Source organism: Malus sylvestris, chromosome 15, assembly GCF_916048215.2.
Source record: "Malus sylvestris chromosome 15, drMalSylv7.2, whole genome shotgun sequence".
NCBI classification, from domain to species: Eukaryota; Viridiplantae; Streptophyta; class Magnoliopsida; order Rosales; family Rosaceae; genus Malus; species Malus sylvestris.
In genome coordinates, this window is record NC_062274.1 from 36,074,789 (window position 1) to 36,097,796 (window position 23,008).

Below are 23,008 nucleotides of genomic sequence, written 5' to 3' on the forward strand. Positions count from 1 at the left end.
AACTTCTCACTTACTACAACAACAACAAAGCCTTTTCCCACTAAGTGGGGTCGGCTATATGAATCCTAGAATGCCGTTGCGCTCGGTTTTGTGTCATGTCCTCCGTTAGATCCAAGTACTCTAAGTCTTTTCTTAGGGTCTCTTCCAAAGTTTTCCTAGGTCTTCCTCTACCCCTTCGGCCCTGAACCTCTGTCCCGTAGTCACATCTTCGAACCGGAGCGTCAGTAGGCCTTCTTTGCACATGTCCAAACCACCGTAACCGATTCTCTCTCCTCTTTCCTTCAATTTCGGCTACTCCTACTTTACCTCGGATATCCTCATTCCTAATCTTATCCTTTCTCGTGTGCCCACACATCCAACGAAGCATCCTCATCTCCACTACACCTACGTGTTGATGTTTCACCGCCCAACATTCTATGCCATACAGCATTGCCGGCCTTATTGCCGTCCTATAAAATTTTTCCTTGAGCTTCAGTGGCCTACGACGGTCACACAACACGCCGGATGCACTCTTCCACTTCATCCATCCAGCTTGTATTCTATGGGTGAGATCTCCATCAAATTCTCCGTTCTTTTGCAAGATAGATCCTAGGTAGTGAAAACGGTCGCTCTTTGGTATTTCCTGATCTCCAATCCTCACCCCTAACTCATTTTGGCCTCCGTTTGCACTGAACTTGCACTCCATATATTCTGTCTTTGATTGGCTTAGGCGAGGACCTTTAGATTCCAACACTTCTCTCCAAAGGTTAAGCTTCGCGTTTACCCCTTCCTGCGTTTCATCTATCAACTCTATATCGTTTGCGAAAAGTATACACCAAAGAATATCATCTTAAATATTAAGTTTGTGATCTTCGCTAGATTGCTCCGGTCATTAGTGTGGATAAGTATGTAAATGGATAGAGACAGGAAGCAAACACAAGATGTACGTGGTTCACCCAGATTAGCTACGTCCACGGAGTAAAAGAGTTCTCATTAATTGTGAAGGGTTTACACAGTATATAAGTTCAAGCTCTCCTTTAGTGAGTACAAGTGAATGATTTAGTACAAATGACATTAGGAAATATTGTGGAAGAATGATCTCGTAATCACGAAACTTTTAAGTACCGAAGTGTGGTATCGTCTTCACTTGCCTTATCTGTCTCATAGGTAGATGTGACATCTTCTTTGGAAGTACTCTTCCTCCCTCCAGGGGTGGTATCTTTAACTGGTGGAGATGCACAAGGTAATGTATCAATTTCACTTGACGCTTACTTGTAGTTTAAGGCTTGGTCAAGCGCGATACAAACCATGTAGTAGGAGTCCCCCAAGTCGCCGAGCTAGGGGATCTGCTGAAAGAGGTGACAGACAAGGTAAGCAATCAGTCCCAGATCAGAAGTTTGATTTCGAGTTCCGGCTGATTGTTATCCTTCTCCTTATCTTGCAGGTAGCATGAAGGATAAAGAGAAGAAAAGGAGAAAATGTGATATGAGATACTTTTGCTTTTGAAGAAGTAACTTTCCACAGGCTTATTCTTGAACTGGGCTGGAGGGTTTTCTTGTTTCCGCCAGAGTATAAGGCCGACTGAAGAATTTGAGGGTCAAAACAAGTCCATCAAATCTAGAGTACGTTCGACCCTGCTGATATGGGATACTTTTGCTGTTGACAAAGTAGTGGATGTATCGGCACGTGTTCTGTTGCGCTTGTCTCCACATGCTTCCTTGTATCCTTCTCACTTGCCCTATTTGTTCCTCAGGCAGATGTGGTATCTTCTCGGGAAGCATAAAATGTTGAAGATGAGTACTCGAGAGCAATGGGGTTCTAGGCAGTTAGTTCCGGACTAGAAGCTTGATTCCAAGTGCTGACTGATTGCTCTCTTTCTCCTTGTCTTGCAGGTAAGAACAAGGCCAAAGGAAAAGACAGGGAAAAAGCATGATATGGGATACTCTTGCTTTTAACCCTGATGATATGAAATATTCTTGCTCTAGTGTAGCTTGTTTGTAGAGGTATTCTCGGGGGGAAAGAAAGCTGAGTATTTCGAGAGGCTTCGTTGGGAGTGCCCTCTCAAATATGAGGAAGGGTTTAGCATTTTTGCATGTCTGCCTGTCCGTTGAGGATGGAGATCGACATATATAGGAGTCTCCCTAACAAGAAGTAATACTATTCTTTTACCCTGCTTGGTCATAGTACGGTAGTGGGAGCTGCCAGCTTCACGTGTTTTAACTCTGTCAGAGCACTTTGAAAAAGTGGTATGTGGTATCTGGAAAGCTGATGTTACGTGTGAAGATTACAGACAAGCTTTATCCAAGGAGATCTTACAGACAAGCTTTATCTAAGGGGCTCTCGAAGTTGAGAAAGCGGTGCCTCTTCGGTTTTCGAACAAGCAATCCTGTCGGGGATCTGTCTCTCGAGATTCGGAGAACGGTGCCTCTTCGATTTTTGAGAAATCAATCCTGCTAGGAGTCTGGCTCTCGAGATTCGGAGAGCGGTGTCTCATCGCTTTTTGAGAAAGTAATCATGTTGGGAGTCTGGCTCTCGAGATTCGGAGGACGGTGCCTCTTCGATCTTGAAGTAAGCAATCTTGTTGGGAGTGTTTTCTCGAATGTGAGTAAAGGTTAGGCCTGTTTGCTAGTTTACCTTGCCACGGAGCGCAGAGGTTGACCCACAGGGACTTTCCAATTATCCAGCAATAGTCCTGTTCCTTTACCCTTGTGGGTAATAATATGGTAGCTAGACCTTCAAAATTTATGTGTCTAAACTTTGTTAGTGCTGTTTCTTTGCTATTCTTTTACCCTTCTTGGTCATAGCGATGTAATGGGAGCTGCAAGCTTCACGTGTCTAAACTTTGTCAGAGATTTTTGGCTAAGTTATCTGTGGTACCCGTGAGCTGATGTTGCGTGTAGAAAGTGAATGATTGAACAGTAACATTCACGTGCTTTCTACTTCACTAGAAATCTTCGACAGAATGCCCGTAATTTCCGCAAAGTTGAGTGTGCATGTGACAGGTGCTGACAAGGCTGAAAAAGCAGGTGCCTCTTCAATTTCTGAGATCGGCCCTCGTGGTCTCTGAGCAGCCCAGCTTTTGAGAAAGCAAGCGCCTCTTCGATTTCTGCGATCGACCTTCGTGGTCTTTGAGCAGCCCAGCTTTTGAGAAAGCAAACGCCTCTTCGATTCCTGAGATCGGCCCTCGTGGTCTCTGAGCAGCCCAGCTTTTGAGAAAGCAAACGCCTTTTCGATTTCTGAGCAGGCACCTCTTCGATTTCTGAAGCTCCATCGAGTGCGGATTTTTATAGAGGCCGGTATTAAGTTCCAAAGCACACTTGAATCTCCACCAGTAGAAGCTCTCTTCTTGCATTTCTAAGATCTTGATTTGTCCGACCTCTTTTCTCTTCAACACCTTTGAAAATGTCTGGCCCCTCCGACCGTCGTTTTGACTTGAACCTTGTTGAAGAGGCAGCCACGCCTTCTCCAGACAACATATGGTGCCCATCCTTCTTATCCCCTACTGGTCCTCTTACCGTTGGGGGTTCCGTGATGAAGAATGATATGACCGCTGCGGTGGTGGCCAGAAACCTTCTCACTCCCAAAGATAATAGACTACTTTCCAAACGGTCTGATGAGTTGGCTGTTAAGGATTCTCTGGCTCTCAGTGTTCAGTGTGCAGGTTCTGTGTCTAATATGGCCCAACGCCTATTTGTTCGAACCCACCAAGTTGAATCATTGGCGGCTGAAGTGATGAGTCTCAAACAGGAGATTAGAGGGCTCAAGCATGAGAATAAACAGTTGCACCGGCTCGCTCATGACTATGCTACAAACATGAAGAGGAAGCTTGACCAGATGAAGGAATCTGATGGTCAGATTTTACATGATCATCAGAGGTTTGTGGGTTTGTTCCAAAGGCATTTATTGCCTTCGTCTTCTGGGGCTGTACCGTGTAATGAAGCTCCAAATGATCAACCTCCGATGCCTCCTCCTTCTAGGGTGCTGTCCAATACTGAGGCTCCGAATGATCCCCCTCTGGTGCCTTCTCTTTCTAGGGCTCTGCCGACTGCTGAGACTTCTCCTAAGCAACTTTTGTGAAGGCTCCCTCTTGTTTGTTTATTTTGACTCGTGTATATGTACATATTTGTAACTTCTTAGAGATATCAATAAATAAGCTTTGTTTCATTTCAACGTATTGTGTTAAATACACCAAAGCCTTCTTCACTAAGTTCTTTGAATTTTTCTTTTGTTGAAGCTTGTATGTTGAAGCTTTGTGAATGGAGCATGTAGGTTGAGGTAGTGTTCCCTTAATTTCCCGAGTGGGGAAAACTTCTCGATTGGAGACTTGAAAAATCCAAGTCACTGAGTCGGGTCGGCTATATGAATCTTAGAACGCCATTGTGCTCGATCCTGTGTCATGTCCTCCGTTAGATCCAAGTACTCTAAGTCTTTTCTTAGAGTCTCTTCCAAAGTTTTCCTAGGTCTTCCTCTACCCCTTCGGCCCTGAACCTCTGTCCTGTAGTCGCCTCTTCTAACCGGAGTGTCAGTAGGCCTTCTTTGCACATGTCCAAACCACCGTAACCGATTTTCTCTCAGTTTTCCTTCAATTTCGGCTACTCCTACTTTACCTCGGATATTCTCATTCCTAATCTTATCATTTCTCGTGTGCCCACACATCCAACGAAGCATCCTCATCTCCGCTACACCCATTTTGTGTACGTGTTGGTGCTTCACCGCCCAACATTCTGTGCCATACAGCATCGCCGGCCTTATTGCCGTCCTATAAAATTTTCCCTTAAGCTTCAGTGGCATACGACGATCACACAACACGTCGGATGCACTCTTCCACTTCATCCATCCAGCTTGTATTCTATGGTTGAGATCTCCATCTAATTCTCCGTTCTTTTGCAAGATAGATCCTAGGTAGCAAAAACGGTCGCTCTTTGGTATTTCCTGATCTCTGATCCTCACCCCTGACTCATTTTGGCCTCCATTTGCACTGAACTTGCATTCCATATATTCTGTCTTTGATCGGCTTAGACGAAGACCTTTAGATTCCAACACTTCTCTCCAAATGTTAAGCTTCGCATTTACCCCTTCCTGAGTTTCATCTATCAACACTATATCGTTTGCGAAAAGCATACACAAAGGAATATCATCTTGAATATGTCCTGTTAACTCATCTATTACCAACGCAAAAAGGTAAGGACTTACGGATGAGCCTTGATGTAATCCTACAGTTATGGGGAAACTTTCGGTTTGTCCTTCATGAGTTCTTACGGCAGTCTTTGCTCCTTCATACATTTCCTTTATAGCTTGGATATATGCTACTCGTACTCATTTCTTCTCTAAAATCCTCCAAAGAATGTCTCTTGGGACCCTATCATACGCTTTTTCCAAATCTATAAAGACCATGTGTAAATCCTTTTTCCCATCTCTATATCTTTCCATCAATCTTATTAAGAGATAGATTGCCTCCATGGTTGAGCGCCATGGCATGAACCCGAATTGGTTGTCCGAAACCCGTGTCTCTTGCCTCAATCTATGCTCAATGACTCTCTCCCAGAGCTTCATTGTATGACTCATTAGCTTAATACCCCTATAGTTCATGCAATTTTGTACGTCGCCCTTATTCTTGTAAATAGGCACCAAGGTGCTCTTTCGCCACTCGTTTGGCATCTTCTTTGTTTTCAAAATCCTATTGAAAAGGTCAGTGAGCCATGCTATACCTGTCTCTCCCAAGGCTTTCCACACTTCAATCGGTATATCGTCTCGGCCCACTGCTTTTCTATGCTTCATCTTCTTCAAAGCTACAACCACTTCTTCCTTCCTGATTCGACGATAAAATGAGTAGTTTCTACACTCTTCTGAGTTACTCAACTCCCCTAAAGGAGTACTCCTTTCATGTCCTTCATTGAAAAGATTATGAAAATAACCTCTCCATTTGTCTTTAACCGCGTTCTCTGTAGCAAGAACCTTTCCATCCTCATCCTTGATGCACCTCACTTGGTTTAGGTCCCTTGTCTTCTTTTCCCTTGCTCTAGCTAGTTTATAGATATCCAACTCTCCTTCTTTGGTATCTAGTCGCTTATACATATCGTCATAAGCCGCTAACTTAGCTTCTCTCACAGCTTTCTTCGCCTCTTGCTTCGCTCTTCTATACCTTTCACCATTTTCATCGGTCCTATCCTTGTATAAGGCTTTACAACATTCCTTCTTAGCCTTCACCTTTGTTTGTACCTCTTCATTCCACCACCAAGATTCCTTTTGGTATGGAGCAAAGCCCTTGGACTCTCCTAATACCTCTTTTGCTACTTTTCGGATACAGCTAGCCATGGAATCCCACATTTGGCTAGCTTCCCCATCTCTATCCCACACACACTGGGTGATTACTTACTCTTTGAAAATGACTTGTTTTTCTCCTTTTAGATTCCACCATCTAGTCTTTGGGCACTTCCAAGTCTTGTTCTTTTTTCTCACTCTTTTGATATGTACATCCATCACCAACAAGCGATGTTGATTAGCCAAGCTCTCCCCCGGTATAACTTTGCAATCCTTACAAGTTATACGATCCCCTTTCCTCATTAGAAGAAAATCTATTTGTGTTTTTGACGACTCACTCTTGTAGGTGATCACATGTTCTTCTCTCTTCTTAAAGAAGGTGTTGGCTAAGAAGAGATCATATGCCATTGCAAAATCCAAGATAGCTTCCCCATCCTCATTTCTCTCCCCAAAACCATGGCCACCATGAAAACCTCCATAGTTGCCTGTCTCCCTGCCCACGTGTCTATTTAAATCTCCTCCTATAAATAACTTCTCCGTCTGAGCAATTCCTTGCACCAAGTCTCCAAGGTCTTCCCAAAATTTCTCCTTCGAACTCGTATCCAACCCTACTTGAGGTGCGTACGCACTAATCACATTGATGAGTTCTTGTCCTATTACAATCTTGATTGCCATGATTCTATCTCCTACCCTTTTGACATCTACAACATCTTGTGTCAAGGTCTTGTCCACAATGATGCCAACACCGTTTCTCGTTCTATTTGTGCCCGAATACCAAAGCTTAAACCCTGAGTTTTCTAGATCCTTTGCCTTAAGACCAACCCACTTAGTTTCTTGTAGGCACATAATGTTTATCCTTCTCCTCACCATAACTTCCACTACTTCCATAGATTTTCCCATTAAGGTTCCTATATTCCACGTTCCTAAACGCATTCTACTCTCTTGAACTCTACCCTTCTGTCCTAGATTCTTCACCATCCCCCGTCTAATATGATCAAAGTACTTCTTTTATGTGTCCTGTGTAAAGTTGATAGGAGCATATGCTCCCAAACAACTTTGAGTGGAGTCGTTCGAAAAGAAGTTTCTATGGCCCCTTTGCTCATTTAACATTGCATCTGGGTGCCGATGGAGATACAGCGACCCTTGCTCACTTATCACTGTGCTCGGGCCACACAGCGCGCCACTTATGGGTGACGTCCTAGCTTTAGCGCGATTTCGTTCTGGATTCATTGTCATAAGGATTCGACGTAACTGTGGAGTGCCGACTGTCGACTACCTGACGCCCTCCCCCTCCTCCTTTATCCGAGCTTGGGACCGGCAATGTAAGATAAACTTACATAGGCGGAGTTCGAACTTCTCACTTACTAGTTAAGAAAAATGCTACTAGACCGTAATAATAAAGGACTAATTCCTCTTCCTTACAAAGCTAAAATGTGTAGATATTTATGCTCTTGCGCCACAATTCTCTCAAATTCAAGCCCAATTTTGATTCACAATTCAGCAATTAAAGACTTACCAAAGCACTTCAAATGGGCGAAATCTAGACGAAAGAGTTAAAAAAGGAACCATATGTTTGACAAACAATTTTTTATTTTTAACATACGATATTATTTATACTGAGATCGTCTCCTATCACCACCACCTTTGAGTATTCATTCAAGGACTTAGGCGCCCATCTCCAACTGAAAGGGCTAACTCTAGCACTGTCCAGAATTATAGCCTATCAAAAAATTGTTTCTAAATGAACAATATCATGCTATCATCTCTAACGGAAAGGGTTTAAGCATAGTCCCTTAATAGTTTATTATTGTTAAGTTTGTTCTTTAACTTATTGGTTACTATTGTTTAAGTTCCATGTTGGTGGTGTTACATATTTTATTAAATATTTTAATACTACTTAGACATTAAGAGAGGGGTGTGTATGAAAAAAGTGCTTAAGGTGAATAGAATCTGAAAAATTAGAATAAAATAAAGTAAGATAGTATGTAAGGGTGCCATAGGTATTTGTAGGAAAAAATAGTTTTTAAATTTTGTTTGAAAAAAATAAATAAATTCCAACGGCTAGTTAACGTCAAAAAATTGTTGCTGCTGATAGTAGCGAGCTGGAGGTGCCAAGTTGGATCCCAACAAGCAGCCTGATTTTTTTTTTTTTTTTTTTGGGGTGGAAGTAGCCAGCCCGATAGCTAAAAGACTATCATTTGGCCTTATGGGTTCCACTTGTATTGACCTAGCCCTCAATTGAAGTTGAGTTTTTTAACAAATCGGGCCTTTTAGCCATCTCCATTAGAGATGACTTTAAAGAGAATTTTTGTCCCTAAATGAATATTATCTTCAATAGGAGAATCTTTATAGTAGAGTCCTAAATTTAAAATTTTTATGATTTTATGTGATAATTTGATTAGGTGCACTTATTTTTTTGTTAACTTTTTTTGAATTAATTAAAAGCTTCAATCAAGATTGTGGATTCCATTTTCCACTCTAGATTGTGTCCCTATATAGTCCTTATATGTGGGTATATACATTATGTATGCAGTGAGTTTCTATATTTTTAGATACTCACTTTTCAATCCATTGAAAATTCATTTTGTCTTTATATTTGTTTTATACTCATTTTATACGGTGGTTATTCCTAGTAAGGGACTCTACGGAGATGCTTAAAGGGGGTGAAGAGTGGGTTAAGCCTCAATGAACTAGTAATAATGTAGTTCAAATTTACTTTTGGTGAGGATTAAATTTAAAATCTCTAACTTACAAATAAGGAGGAATACTACCAAACCGGTAAAGTGACGTTGGACAAAGAATTTAAAGCTTGGTTTTTTAACTTCTTTTTAACTGGGGAATGGTTTAGGCAGGATAGTGTCCGATGTTTGGTGGAGTAAGGACTACCAATTGACGACAATTGGCAGGACTCGCATGGACTATGGCATCACAACAATCCCGCCAATCCCGCCAATCGCGCCTTGTCCTTGGTAAAGCAGCAGCAACAGCTGCTCCCCTTCTCCATCCACCAAAATCTCAACGGACGTCGTCGCCGCCCAGCACGGAGGAAATCGTTTAGGTTTACGAGTTGTCCTTGTTGGAGCTCGTATTCAATTCGAAGCCCAAATTCATCTGGTGCGTTTAGGTAATTTCACTGTGTCTTTACAAACAGTGCATATACTCGTTTATTTGGGAATGAATTGTGGGTTTTTTTTTTCTTCAGTATAATCCATAAATCAGGATATCTAAACGCAACAGTAGCTCCTAATTGAAGTTTTCGATTTTGGAAATGATGCCTCTAGTTTTTGTTTTTTACTCTCTTCTGATTCGTCTTATTTCGGTTCTTTTTTGTTCTTGGTCTCTACAAAGGTACCTTCAAAATCGTAAAGAAGAATTAGTGTTCGATGTTGGGATTTCTCATTTTGTGGTTCATTATTGTTTAATGTATAGCTAGGGCGTCCTTTTCATATGTTTGATGTATAGCTTATTTGACATCATAGATTCCTGTTCCTAAAATGGGATCATCCTGATAGCAAGACCTCACGTTTAAGTTTTCTACTTCAATTTTTTTACTACGTTCTAGTGTTGTGTTCTCGATTAATTTGATTTGTTCCTGTTCTTTGTAGTCTTCTCTTTTACAAACCTAAAAAGGTGCATATATATATATATATGTATGTATGTATACATATAAATACACTATCACTCGTTATTGTCAAAAAAATATTGCATATAAAGTATAAACACACATACACACACAAATATGTCTGATATTTTAATCCTAGTCTGAGAGTGTAATTGAATTGATTTGTTATTTCAGTAAGTTATGTGTTCTTACGAGAATCAGCAATCATGTTGTACTTGTAATGTTTTGGAGGGACAGTCCTGGTTATTATTGTTAAATATGGAGTGACCGTGGAATGTGGGTATTGGAATTGGATTGAATTTATTTGTTACTTAGTTGCATGTTTGAACTTTACAAAAATTATGCATTTTCCATGTTTAAGAGGAAGCATACGCGGTCATGCTCTTGGATTGGCTCTTCACCATCTCCCCAAACTTTATCTTCTTTCTTCCCACTCTTTTTGAAGTTGGTTAGTTTGTAGTAAATTAATAAAACCATCTTTCATGCTTGTTTACAGAATATATCTCAGCCTCAGCCAGGTACAAGCAAGGCAACATTACTTGGTCTAAGAATGGATACCAGGTACCAGTACTAGCAGACCACGACATGACTGAGATAAGAATCAATACCAGTGCGAAACAAACGTCTTCCTTGTCCAATGTACAATGTTTCTTTTCTTTATTAGAAACATAATTTAGCTGTTCCTTTAGATCTTTCGTATACCTTAGATTTCACCTCAATCACTTTTTTGTTCTTTCATAGTTTCACAGAATATCAAAAGAGTGAGAAAAAAAAACAAGACTTGGAAGTGCCCAAGGACTAGATGGTGGAATCTAAAAGGAGAAAAACAAGCCATTTTCAAAGAGAAAGTAATCATCCAGTGTGGGTGGGATAGAGAGGGGGAAGCTAGCCAAATGTGGGATTCCATGGTTAGTTGTATCCGAAAAGTAGCAAAAGAGGTATTAGGAGAGTCCAAGGGCTTTGCTCCACACCAAAAGGAATTTTGGTGGTGGAATGAGGAGGTACAAACAAAGGTGAAGGCTAAGAATGAATGTTGTAAAGCCTTATACAAGGACAGGACCGATGAAAATGGTGAAAGGTATAGAAGAGCGAAGCAAGAAGCGAAGAAAGCTGTGAGAGAAGCTAAGTTAGTGGCTTATGACGACATGTATAAGCGACTAGATACCAAAGAAGGAGAGTTGAATATCTATAAACTAGCTAGAGTAAGGGAAAAGAAGACAAGGGACCTAAACCAAGTGAGGTGCATCAAGGATGAGGATTGAAAGGTTCTTGCTACAGAGAATGCGGTCAAAGACAGATGGAGAGGTTATTTTCATAATCTTTTCAATGAAGGACATGAAGGGAGTACTTCTTTAGGGGAGTTAAGTAACTCAGAAGAGTGTAGAAACTACTCATTTTATCGTCGAATCAGGAAGGAAGAAGTGGTTGTAACTTTGAAGAAGATGAAGCATAGAAAAGCAGTGGACCCAGACGATATACCGATCGAAGTGTGGAAAGTCTTGGGAGAGATAGGTATAGCATGGCTCACTGACCTTTTCAATAGGATTTTGAAAACGAAGAAGATGCCAAATGAATGGCGAAAGAGCATTTTGGTGCCTATCTACAAGAATAAGGGCGACGTACAAAATTGCATGAACTATAGGGGTATTAAGCTAATGAGTCATACAATGAAGCTCTGGGAGAGAGTCATTAAGCATAGATTGAGGCAAGAGACACGGGTTTCGGACAACCAATTCGGGTTCATGCCAGGGTGCTCAACCATGGAGGCAATCTATCTCTTACGAAGATTGATGAAAAGATATAGAGATGGGAAAAAGGATTTATACATGGTCTTTATAGATTTGGAAAAAACGTATGATAGGGTCCCAAGAGACATTCTTTGGAGAATTTTAGAGAAGAAAAGAGTACGAGTAGCATATATCCAAGTTATAAAGGATATGTATGAAGGAGCAAAGACTGCCGTAAGAACTCATGAAGGACAAACCGAAAGCTTCCCCATAACTGTAGGATTACATCAAGGCTCATCCTTAAGTCCTTACCTTTTTGCGTTGGTAATGGATAAGTTAACAGGACATATTCAAGATGATATTCCTTGGTGTATGCTTTTCGCAGACGATATAGTGTTAATAGAGGAAGACCTAGGAAAACTTTAGAAGAGACTCTAAGAAAAGATTTAGAGTATTTGGATCTAACGGAGGACATGACACAGGACCGAGCACAATGACGTTCTAAGATTCATATAGCCGACCCCACTCAGGACCGAGCACAATGACGTTCTAAGATTCATATAGCCGACCCCACTCAGTGAATAAGGCTTTGGTGTATTTAATACAATACGTTGAGGCATTTGCTTTCTCAAAAGTTGGGCTGCTCAGAGATCACGAGGGCCGATCTCAGAAATCGAAGAGGCGTTTGTTTTCTCAAAAGCTGGGCTACTCAAAGACCACGAAGGCCAATCTCAGAAATTGAAGAGGCACTTGCTTTCTCAAAAGCTGGGCTGCTCAGAGACCACGAGGGCCGATCTCAGAAATCGAAGAGGCACCTGCTTTTTTCAGCCTTTCAGCACCTGTCACATGCACACTTAGCTTTGCTGAAATTACGGGCATTCTGTTGAAGATTTCTGGTGAAGTAGAAAGCACGTGAATCTTACTGTTCAATCATCCACTTTCCACACGCACCATCAGCTCATGGGTACCACAGATAACTTTGCCAAAGATCTTTGACAAAGTTTAGACACGTGAAGCTTGCAGCTCCCATTACATCGCTATGACAAGAAGGGTAAAAGAATAGCATAGAAACAGCACTAACAAAGTTTAGACACATAAATTTTGAAGGTCTAGCTACCATATTATTACCCACAAAGGTAAAGGAACAGCACCACTGCTGGATAATTGGAAAGTCCATGTGTGTCAACCTCTGTGCTCCGTGGCAAGGTAGACTAACAAACATGCCCAACCTTTACTCACATTCGAGAAAACACTCCTAATAAGATTGCTTGCTCCAAAATCGAAGAGGCATCGTCCTCCGAATCTCGAGAGCCAGACTCCCAGCATGATTACTTTCTCAAAAATCGAAAAGACACCGCTCTCCGAATCTCGAGAGCCAGACTCCTAGCAGGATTGCTCTCTCAAAAATCGAAGAGGCACTGTTCTCCGAATCTCGAGAGCTAGATCCCTGATAGGATTGCTTGTACGAAAACCGAAGAGGCACCGCTTTCTCAACTTTAAGAGCCAGATCTCCTTGGATAAAGCTTGTCTGTAATCTTCACACGCAACATCAGTTTTCCAGATACCACATACCACTTTTTCAAAGTGCTCTGACACGTGAAGCTCGCAACTCCCACTATCGTGCTATGACCAAGCAGGGTAAAGGAATAACATTACTACTTGTTGTTAGGGAAACTCCTATATATGTCGACCTCCATCCTCAACGGACAGGCAGACCTGCAAAAATGCTCAACCCTTCCTCATATCTGAGAGGGCACGCCCAACGAAGCCTCTCGAAATACTCAGCTTTTTTTCCCCCCGATAATACCTTTGCAAACAAGCTACACCATAGCAAGAATATCTCATATCATCAGGGTTAAAAGCAAGAGTATCCCATATCATGCTTTTCCCCTATCTTTTCCTTTGGCCTTGTTCTTACCTGCAAGACAAGGAGAAAGAGCAATCAGTCAGCACTTGGAATCAAGCTTCCAGTCAGGAACTGACTGCCTGGAACCCCTTACCTGATTACTTACCTGGCATTGCTCTCGAGTACTCATCTTCAACATCTCATGCTTACAGAGAAGATACCACATTTGCCTGAGGAACAAATAAGGAAAATGATAAGGATACAAGAAAGCATGTGGAGACAAGCGTAACAGAACACGTGCCGATACATCCACTACTTTGTCAATAGCAAAAGTATCCCATATCAGCAGAGTCGAACGTATTCTAAATTTGATGGACTTGTTTTAACCCTCAAATTCTTCAGTCGGCCTTATACTCTGGAGGAAACTAGAAAATCCTCCAGCCCAGTTCAAGAATGAGCCTGTGGAAAGTTACTTCTTCAAAAGCAAAAGTATCTCATATCATCTATTCTCCTTTTCTTCTCTTTATCCTTCATGCTGCCTGCAAGATAGGGAGAATGAAAACAATCAGCCGGAACTCGAAATCAAACTTCTGATCTGGGACTGATTGCTTGGAACTCTGATTGCTTACCTTGTCTGTCACCTCTTTCAGCAGATCCCCTAGCTCGGCGACTTGGGGGACTCCTACTACATGGTTTGTATCGCGCTTGACCAAGCCTGAAACTACAAGTAAGCTTCAAGTGAAATTGATACATTACCTTGTGCATCTTCACCAATTAAAGATACCACCCCTGGATGGAGGAAGAGTACTTCCAGAGAAGATGCCACATCTACCTATGAGACAGATAAGGCAAGTGAAGACGATACCACACTTCGGTACTTAGAAGTTTCGTGATTACGAGATCATTCTCCCACAATATTTCCTAATGTCATTTGTACCAAATCATTCACTTGTACTCACTAAAGCAGAGCTTGAACCTATGTACTTGTGTAAACCCTTCACAATTAATGAGAACTCCTCTACTTCGTGGACGTAGCCAATTTGGGTGAACCACGTACATCTTGTGTTTGCTTTCCTGTCTTTATCCATTTACATACTTATCCACTCTAATGACCGGAGCAATCTAGCGAAGATCACAAACTTAATACTTTCTGTTGTACCAAAGTCGTCATTAATTTTGTGCATCAACAATCCTTAGGTCCTTACCGATTTGCGTTGGTAATAGATGAGTTAACAGGACATATTCAAAATGATATTCCTTGGTGTATGCTTTTCGCAAACGATATAGTGTTGATAAATGTAACTTAGGAGGGGTAAATGCGAAGCTTAACCTTTGAAAAGAAGTGTTGGAATCTAAAGGTCTTCGCCTAAGCCGATCAAAGACAGAATATATAGAGTGCAAGTTCAGTGCAAATGGAGGCCAAAATAAGTTAGGGGTGAGGATTGGAGATCAGGAAATACTAAAGAGCGACTGTTTTCGCTACCTAGGATCTATCTTGTAAAAGAATGGAGAATTAGATGGAGATCTCAAACATAGAAACAAGCTGGATGGATGAAGTGGAAGAGTGCATTCGGCGTGTTATGTGACCGTCGTAGGCCACTGAAGCTCAAGGGAAAATTTTATAGGACGACAATAAGGCCGGTGATGTTGTATGGCACAGAATGTTGGGCGGTGAAACATAAACACGTACACAAAATGGGTTTGGACATGTGCAAAGAAGGCCTACTGACGCTTCGGTTTGAAAATGTGACTACGGGATAAAGGTTCAGGGCCGAAAGGATAGAGGAAGACCTAAGAAAATTTTGGAAGAGACCCTAAGAAAAGACTTAGAGTACTTGGATCTAACAGAGAACATGACACAAAACCGAGCGCAATGGCATTCTAGGATTCATATAGCCGACCCCACTTAGTGGGAAAAGACTTTGTTGTTGTTGTTGTTGTAGATCTTTATTCAAAATAAAAAAAGCAGCATCTAATCATTAAAAAAAATGGAGCTTTATTGAAAATAGCTTGGACCCAAAGTATTTTAACCAAAAACTACCCTATAGGTTTTTTTAACAAAAGCACCTCAAAATTAACCATAAGCATAGGGCCCCCAAATTCTATATGGGCTGGATTACAGGGCCTAACACAGACAAAAATAAGTTTCCAAAAGTACCCCAACATAAAGAAAACCCAGCCTTGAGCAAACTCAGCAAGAACAAATGAGGCGTTGCTGGGCAGACAACATGCTCATTGCCCCGCACAAAACAACCCAATATGTAGCAAGCGGCAAGAAGAGCCCAATTGTGGTTCCCACAACCACGTGAAACTTGAAGAATATGTTGCCTTAGAAATATGTTAGCTGTAGGATATGTATGGGATCCAATCCCCTCTGTTTGACCAAATTTGCTATTTCCACATACATGTCGGGAGCTTATATCGATAACCTAGTTCCGGCACTGGTCTTTTTTTCTCACAGGTATGCCAAATTTATCCACGTTATACGTAGAATCAATTGTTCAGTAAAAACCGGTCTAACTTAGGTTTGCAAACGATACACCTCAACCTCGACATTGAGAGTCAATATTGAGATAGACAGAGATTGAAATCTTGAAATATGCACCATTGGATTTATGCGTCAAGCGGTGCATGATTTTTTGGACAGCTTCTGTTCTGATAATGGTCCTTTTTGCATCTTCTTAAGAATATGATGATCAGAATTCAGAGCCACTTCTTGGAAGTTTAAATTTGATTTTCTTGTCATTGACGATGAGTCTGCAATTATAATTCAAGAAAATGAATAAAAAAAACGATCAGAGAGAGTTGTTTCGATATTTTTACAATGATAGTAAGCTACCATGAGATATCCATCCACAAAGACATAAACCTCTTGTATAATTATAGCAAATAGTAAACACAATCATGTATGAATTATAACTTTCACCCTATCGCCATATCTTTTTTCTTTCTTCTACCATAGATGCTGAGGGACGATCTTGAGATTTTGAGAGTAAATGTGAACTCTTTTAACTAATTAAGTTACAAATCTATGTTATTATAGCTATATTTAAAATGATATTATAGCTATATTTAAAATGACGAATTTAGTAAAATCCGGGAAATATGTATACTAGTAGGATGTCTAGATGCTTATGTTGTCAAACTTCTTGATCATATATATATATATATATATATATATATATTAGAGTATGTCATTCTCATCGTCCTTAAAATAAGGAGACACTATTTATGAAACAAATATCCTCTAAGCAATGAAAGACGGTCCTTTGCACAGGCAAGTGTAGAAGATTGCTAGGGGAGGGGGAACAAATATCCTCTAAGCTTTCTCTCTCTTGTAGGATAGAATAAATCGCTCTCCAAAATTGATTTAACAACCCACTTAAGGTGGACTTAAATAGGCTTTGAGAGAAATTTATTTCCCTTTCCTAGAAGGATCTAATTTCCTATTAAAAGAGAGAATCAACATCAAAATAGGAAACAATTCAAAGTTTCCTAGTGCAAGAAAATCTCTACACCTATTGCCATTTTCTGCTAGCAGCCCAACAGGTGTGGGGGCATTTGTGGAGCAAAAAATAATCATAAAGCGACACGTGGATTTCTAGACAAAAGAGGACAAAAGTACACTTAAGGTACAATGAGATTCCTACGTGCGAGCAACGGGCAGTCATCCCTCAACCAAGTCAAAAGTGCCCAAAAAAGGTAACAATTTAAAAACCATCTCATCAAATCCCTCTTACAAGGTAACTCTCAAAACCTATTTCATTCCATATATATTTTTTACCTTTTTTTTCCCTCTTTTAGCTAATCAATTAGCTATCATTCCATAACTTAAAAAATATTCCACATAAATTACATAACCTCCAAAATATTCATTCCAAAAATGTGTTAATTGGCTAATTAATGGATTAATTACCTAATTAATCCATTAATTTCCAAATAACTCACACATTAAACCACAAAATGCACACAAAAAGCATCCCAAAGGCCGGCCACCTTTTCTCCAAAGGGGACCGGCCATGCCTTATAAATACTACCCATTTTTCTCTAAAAACCTAAGTCGACACTCTTGCAAAACTCCAAAAACTCTCTGAACATTTTTCTCTCTAAATTCTAACTTTGGCATCGGAGGTTCTTCGGCCAAAGCCCCCCATTCATCGTGGGCGTGTGAGGCTTTTGACCTTAACTAAAGGTGTTAATTGTTTTGAAGGTGCAATTTTGTCCAAGATCAAGGAGGAAAAATTTGTATCCACACATACCACCCAAAGCAGTCAAATCAATATCTCCATCAGGCAAATAGGTATTTAGAGGTACAACTAAATCACGGCAAGGTAATTAAATGAATACTATCATTTATCATTTTCGCTAAAGCGAAAGGTTAATACAAATAAATAAATTGCGGCAATGTAAGTTTCAGCCAGACAACAAATTAATCTAAACAAACAATTTATAGAATTCAAATTCACCCAAATAAATTTTCATGCCCAATTCATAAACTATACATACAAATATATCAGAAATTGGTTGTTTTGTCGCTCAATAAGCACAACAATTTGAATAAAAAAAGTCAAAGACAAAGATTTATACCTTTGTTTTCTGAGATTTGTGCTCGGATCCTTGCCAATATTAGATGCATGCACATAAATATCTAACTCTATAATAACATGAAACAAACAAAAGAGATGCACAGGGAGAAATAAAATACAAAGTAACAACTTCAATCTGAACAATCAAGACGGTGAATTTTCGATCGCAGCTGTTGTCCTTGCTCAGAAGATCTGCAACAAAAGCCAAAATGCATCATTTTAGATGATAATTATGCTCAATCAAGAGACGAAAAAACAGTAGAAAGATCGCAGAGACGAAGAGAGAGAGAGCGAGTGAAAACAATTGCCTAACCTTGGCTTTTTTGCCGATGGTGAAAACTCTAGGTCCCTTTCTCTTCTTCACAGAAGGGAGACATAGTGAGAAATTTTGGGATAGGGAATGACAAAATCATACCATTTTGCATGTCGAAGATCCTCTGCGATTTGACAGAGATGGAGATGTCTCAAAATTAAGTTTGGGTTACAGATATGTGGTTTTTGCATAGTGGCAAAGACAGAGATGGAGCTCCGATGCGAGATTAGAAAGAAAAATGGAAGGTTTTGAATGCCAGGGATATAAGGGTTTAGGAGCTGAGATGCAAGATTAGAAAGAAAAAAAGGAATGTCTTGAATGCCAAGAAGAAATGGGGGAGAAAGAGAATAGCAGAGAGATCAAAAAATGAAGGGAGTTATTAGACGGACGTAGGCTTTGTCGTCAGGGACAAAATCGGTAAGTCAATGTTGGACCATATTAATTGGACTGGTTTGGTGTTGGGCTTTATCCTAACCATTAAATAAAGTTAGTACATGGTTTTTTATTAACATTTAAAGTTTTCAAACCCTTTGGATCAACACGATAACTAATCGGGTTATTATCGGGTGATCCGTTAAGAACCCGTTAATAACGGGTTCTTAATGGGTATACAAGCGGGTAACAAATGGGTAACTTGTTTCGATCCATTAAGAAAAAAATTATTTTTATAATTTTAAAGTTTAATTACCAAAAGATTTATTATAAAATACAATAGCCATATTAATATATACAATATATTCTATATTAAATATATAGTTTTGTATTATTATTCTATATAAGTTTAAAAAAAAATTAGTCATTATTTATTTTTATTATGAGAGTTCCTTATTATCATTACAAGGATAAATTTTAATTAACATGTTGTCCAAAATTAAAATAAACTAGTATAGTATTTGTATAGGCAAGAACTAAGAAGATATACATACAAGTATGAAAAATGTGAAAGAATATATAAACATTCGTGATTCATCACTATTCCTCCACGAGTAGATACTGGTTACACTTATATTATCGTTTAGATTTTTAAAATCCACCAAACCCTCATGAATAATGTCTTTTATTTGACGGCAAAATTAATAAAATTAATAATAATTATTGTAGAAGTGTAAAAAATGTAAAAAAAAAAAAATATATACAATCACTTGTAGTGACAAGCTTTACAGCTTTCATGACGGGGTCAGCTTTGAAATCCAACACTATAATCCATAAACCTTAAATTTATATTTAACTGTCGATTGTCATTTACGCTTTATTCTTCTTACTGAACTTCATTTTAATTTTTTTTTTGAAAACATGATCATCTGGCGGATATAAGAAGATGAACAGTTCAGATCTTTGATATCATGTTTTGATATTTACGATTAACTGAAATATAAGTAGATGTCATATAGTTTGTAGAAATTTTATAAACATTAAGCATTATTTTCACTAACCGTAAAACTCTGAATATAATATCAACGATCTAAACCGTTCATCTTCATACATCCTCTAATAGATCATGTTTTCAAAAAAGAAAATCTTAAAAAAAAATTTGAGAACAATGAAGCGTAAATGTAAACAACAATCAACGGTTAAATTTTGATCTATGATTTATATGATTATAGTGGCGAATTTCGAAGTTAAGCTCTTCATGAAAGTTGTAAAACTTGTCATTATGAGCGTTTATATATTTTTTCTATATTTTTTACACTTCTACATTAATTAAAAAACTATTAAAGACTTTACTTAATTAATTAAGCTATTAATTAATTTACACCCATTTTGTTTCAGAAGCAATGGATGCTAGAGATTCAAATTCAATAAACCTTAGTGATAAGGAGTCCGTGAAGATTATAATGGGAACAAAATGAGATATCGGAAGTGAAAGTATAGACAATACAAATATGAGTCTTGCAAAGAAAAAGACTAGAGCAATCAATTTAGGTAAGCAAAAATATAATTAAAAGAAAAGTGCATTTTTATGTTTTGGATGTGACAATATGGTATGTATATACTTATTTAGTATTATGTTTTTCATTTGATTATTTATTGGTTTAAAATATATTTTCCTTAACAAGTAATGAGTTGGGTCATATTACTTGTTAATATTATCGGGTCGATTTTGGGTCGGGTCATTTTACCCGTTTTATTAACGGGTGTTACATGACACAACCCATGGATTTCCAGACAAAAGAGGACAAAAGTACCCTTGAGGTACAATGAGATTCCTACGCGTGAGCAGTGGGCAGTCATCTCTCAACCAAGTCAAAAGTGCCCAAAAAAGGTAACAATTCAAAAACCATCTCATCAAATCCCTCTTACAAGGTAACTCCCAAAACCTATTTCATTTCATATATTTTTTTACCTCTTTTTCCCTCTTTTAGCTAATCAATTAGCTATCATTCCATAACTTACAAAATATTCCACATAAATTACATAACCTCCAAAATATTCAATCCAAAAATGTGTTAATTGGCTAATTAATGGATTAATTACCTAATTAATCCATTAATTACCAAATAACTCACACATTAAACCACAAAATGCACACAAAAAGCATCCCAAAGCCGGCCACCTTTTCTCCAAAGGGGACCGGCCATGCCCTATAAATACTACCCATTTTTCTCTAAAAACCTAAGTCGACACTCTTGCAAAACTCCAAAAACTCTCTAAACACTTTTCTCTCTAAATTCTAACTTTGACATCAGAGGTTCTTCAGCCAAAGCCCCCCCCCCCAATTCATCGTGGGCGCGTGAGGCTTTTGGCCTTAACCGAAGGTGATATTTCTTTTGCAAGTGCAATTTTGTCCAAGATCAAGGAGGAAGAAATTTGCATCCACAAATTGGTGCTTTCGTTGAGAGAAGATTCACACACTCGTAGAAGACTCTCACATAAAAAGGTTTTTCTCTATTTTCTAGTCCCCTTTCATTTTTTTGTACGTTCTTATTATTAGAATTTTTTATTTGCAAAGATTCTTTGATAAAACGTAAAAGAGAAATACAATGGCTAGAAATTTAAAAAATTCCACGAGTGAAAATTCCAATATTCAAGAAATGAGACCGCGGCGATCCACGAGACTAAATGGGCACACAAATTAAACCCTATTGAGATAGTTGTAGTACACGTAAGTAGGGATCGTTCTAGGCCGGGGATTAGTTAGGGATGCTAATCAACACAAATTAAACCTAAAAACTGAAAACTAGACTCTAAAACAGAAAACTAAACTTAAACTACTCAAACTAGGCTAAACTGACTCAAAACACACAAACTAAGTTAAATTGACTCAAAACAAGAACTAGAATGTAATTTGGACGAAAATTAAACTCAAAAGACTCAAAACAATGAAAAACAACCAATTTAGACAGATTCTAACCTAAGAACACTAAATAAAAAGGGGGGGGGGTTTGTTTTTGACTAATTTAAAACTAAAACTAAACAAATTTAAGACTCTAAATAACTTTGGACGAAATTGGTGACTTAATGGATGAATGGATAGCTAGAGGGTCCTTCTCCACACATGACACATATGCATACAAATCGATTTTCAGTTATTCTTCCAATAAACCATGAATGACAATGCCTCAAATTAATCGTGAGAAGCACAAATTAATTTTCAGATTTTCCTAATTTCATTGAATTGGACTTAGCGACGCAACCGAATTATTCTTATCAAGTTCCCTACATGAACTGCATAATAGAGATACATATAAAAGATCATTAAGTTCTATGAAAACCATAAGCATTGACAAAGCATTCATAACTATGAACTGCATAATACTCCTGCCAAGAATTCACTTAACACAATCATGACTAGTGACTTTTACTACTTGTGAATATAAGTTCATAACAATTAGGTGAAATTCTCTTATATTCTAGCATTAAATTCATGCATGCAAACTAAGTAGGCCTCCTTAATCAACACCACAAGAACAAGTTATCAATCAAATAGATAAGTAAATTCCACTCACGATTTATGAAATCATAACTAGATGTAATCAATTCATATCACATATATGTTCATGGCTTTGAATTCTCCTCTAGCTAAAACGAAATTAGTTCCACATGTTTGCAATTAAACAAAACCAATCTAATTTAAACATTGAAAACAAAAGATAGAATACACCTAGAAACATTCTAGCAATCCAAAGGTCTTGAATGGCAGGCACGGCTCTCCAAGCTTCTCTTTCCTTGCAAAGCTGCGGCACTAAAGGGATTTATGTGTATGATGGGTGTGTGGTGCGAAATTAGCATGAGAGATGGTATTTATAGGCTAGGGTTTATGCACAAAGGTTGTGGAGGAGAAGGATTACACAATCCTAGGGAAAAAGGACTAGGGAATTCGGCACAAAGCTTTTAGAAAAGAAGGGATTAAATTCGTCAGATTTCTAGGGGAAAAAGGAATTAGGTTATTTGCATTGTTTCAGGGCTTCTAGAATCAGATATTGGGCATTCTAATGTGATATGGAGTCCCCCTTGCAACTGGAATTAAGGTAGGATAGGATTAGGATAAAATAAGATAAGATAAGGTTAGTTTGGATAATGTTGGATAAGATAAGGTTGTGGATAATGTTCCTTCATTTTACCTGATTCCTTATCTTCCAAGTCTTGATTTTATTTTCTTCATCTCTTCAGCATATTCCTAGCCTCTTGAACTTCAAAAACGTCCATCCACCTTGCTCCATGCATGTGCTATCC

The 23,008-nt window shown here is 38.8% G+C and overlaps 1 protein-coding gene and 1 long non-coding RNA gene across 2 annotated transcripts; one reads left to right on the forward strand and one right to left on the reverse strand.

Moving 5' to 3' along the window:
* Nucleotides 1-20: 20 nt before the first annotated feature.
* Nucleotides 21-5,262, reverse strand: LOC126605379 (uncharacterized). The gene is made up of 2 exons (XM_050272762.1): nt 4,882-5,262; nt 21-592 (listed from the first exon to the last, which is right to left on the reverse strand). Exons 1-2 carry the CDS (start codon nt 5,260-5,262, stop codon nt 41-43), a joined length of 933 nt encoding a protein of 310 aa, XP_050128719.1. The 3' UTR covers nt 21-40.
* Nucleotides 5,263-9,049: 3,787 nt separating this feature from the next.
* On the forward strand, nt 9,050-10,550 carry LOC126601442 (uncharacterized). Its single transcript, XR_007615737.1, has 2 exons — nt 9,050-9,364; nt 10,359-10,550. It is a non-coding gene; the product is annotated as an uncharacterized LOC126601442 (long non-coding RNA).
* Nucleotides 10,551-23,008: the final 12,458 nt, after the last annotated feature.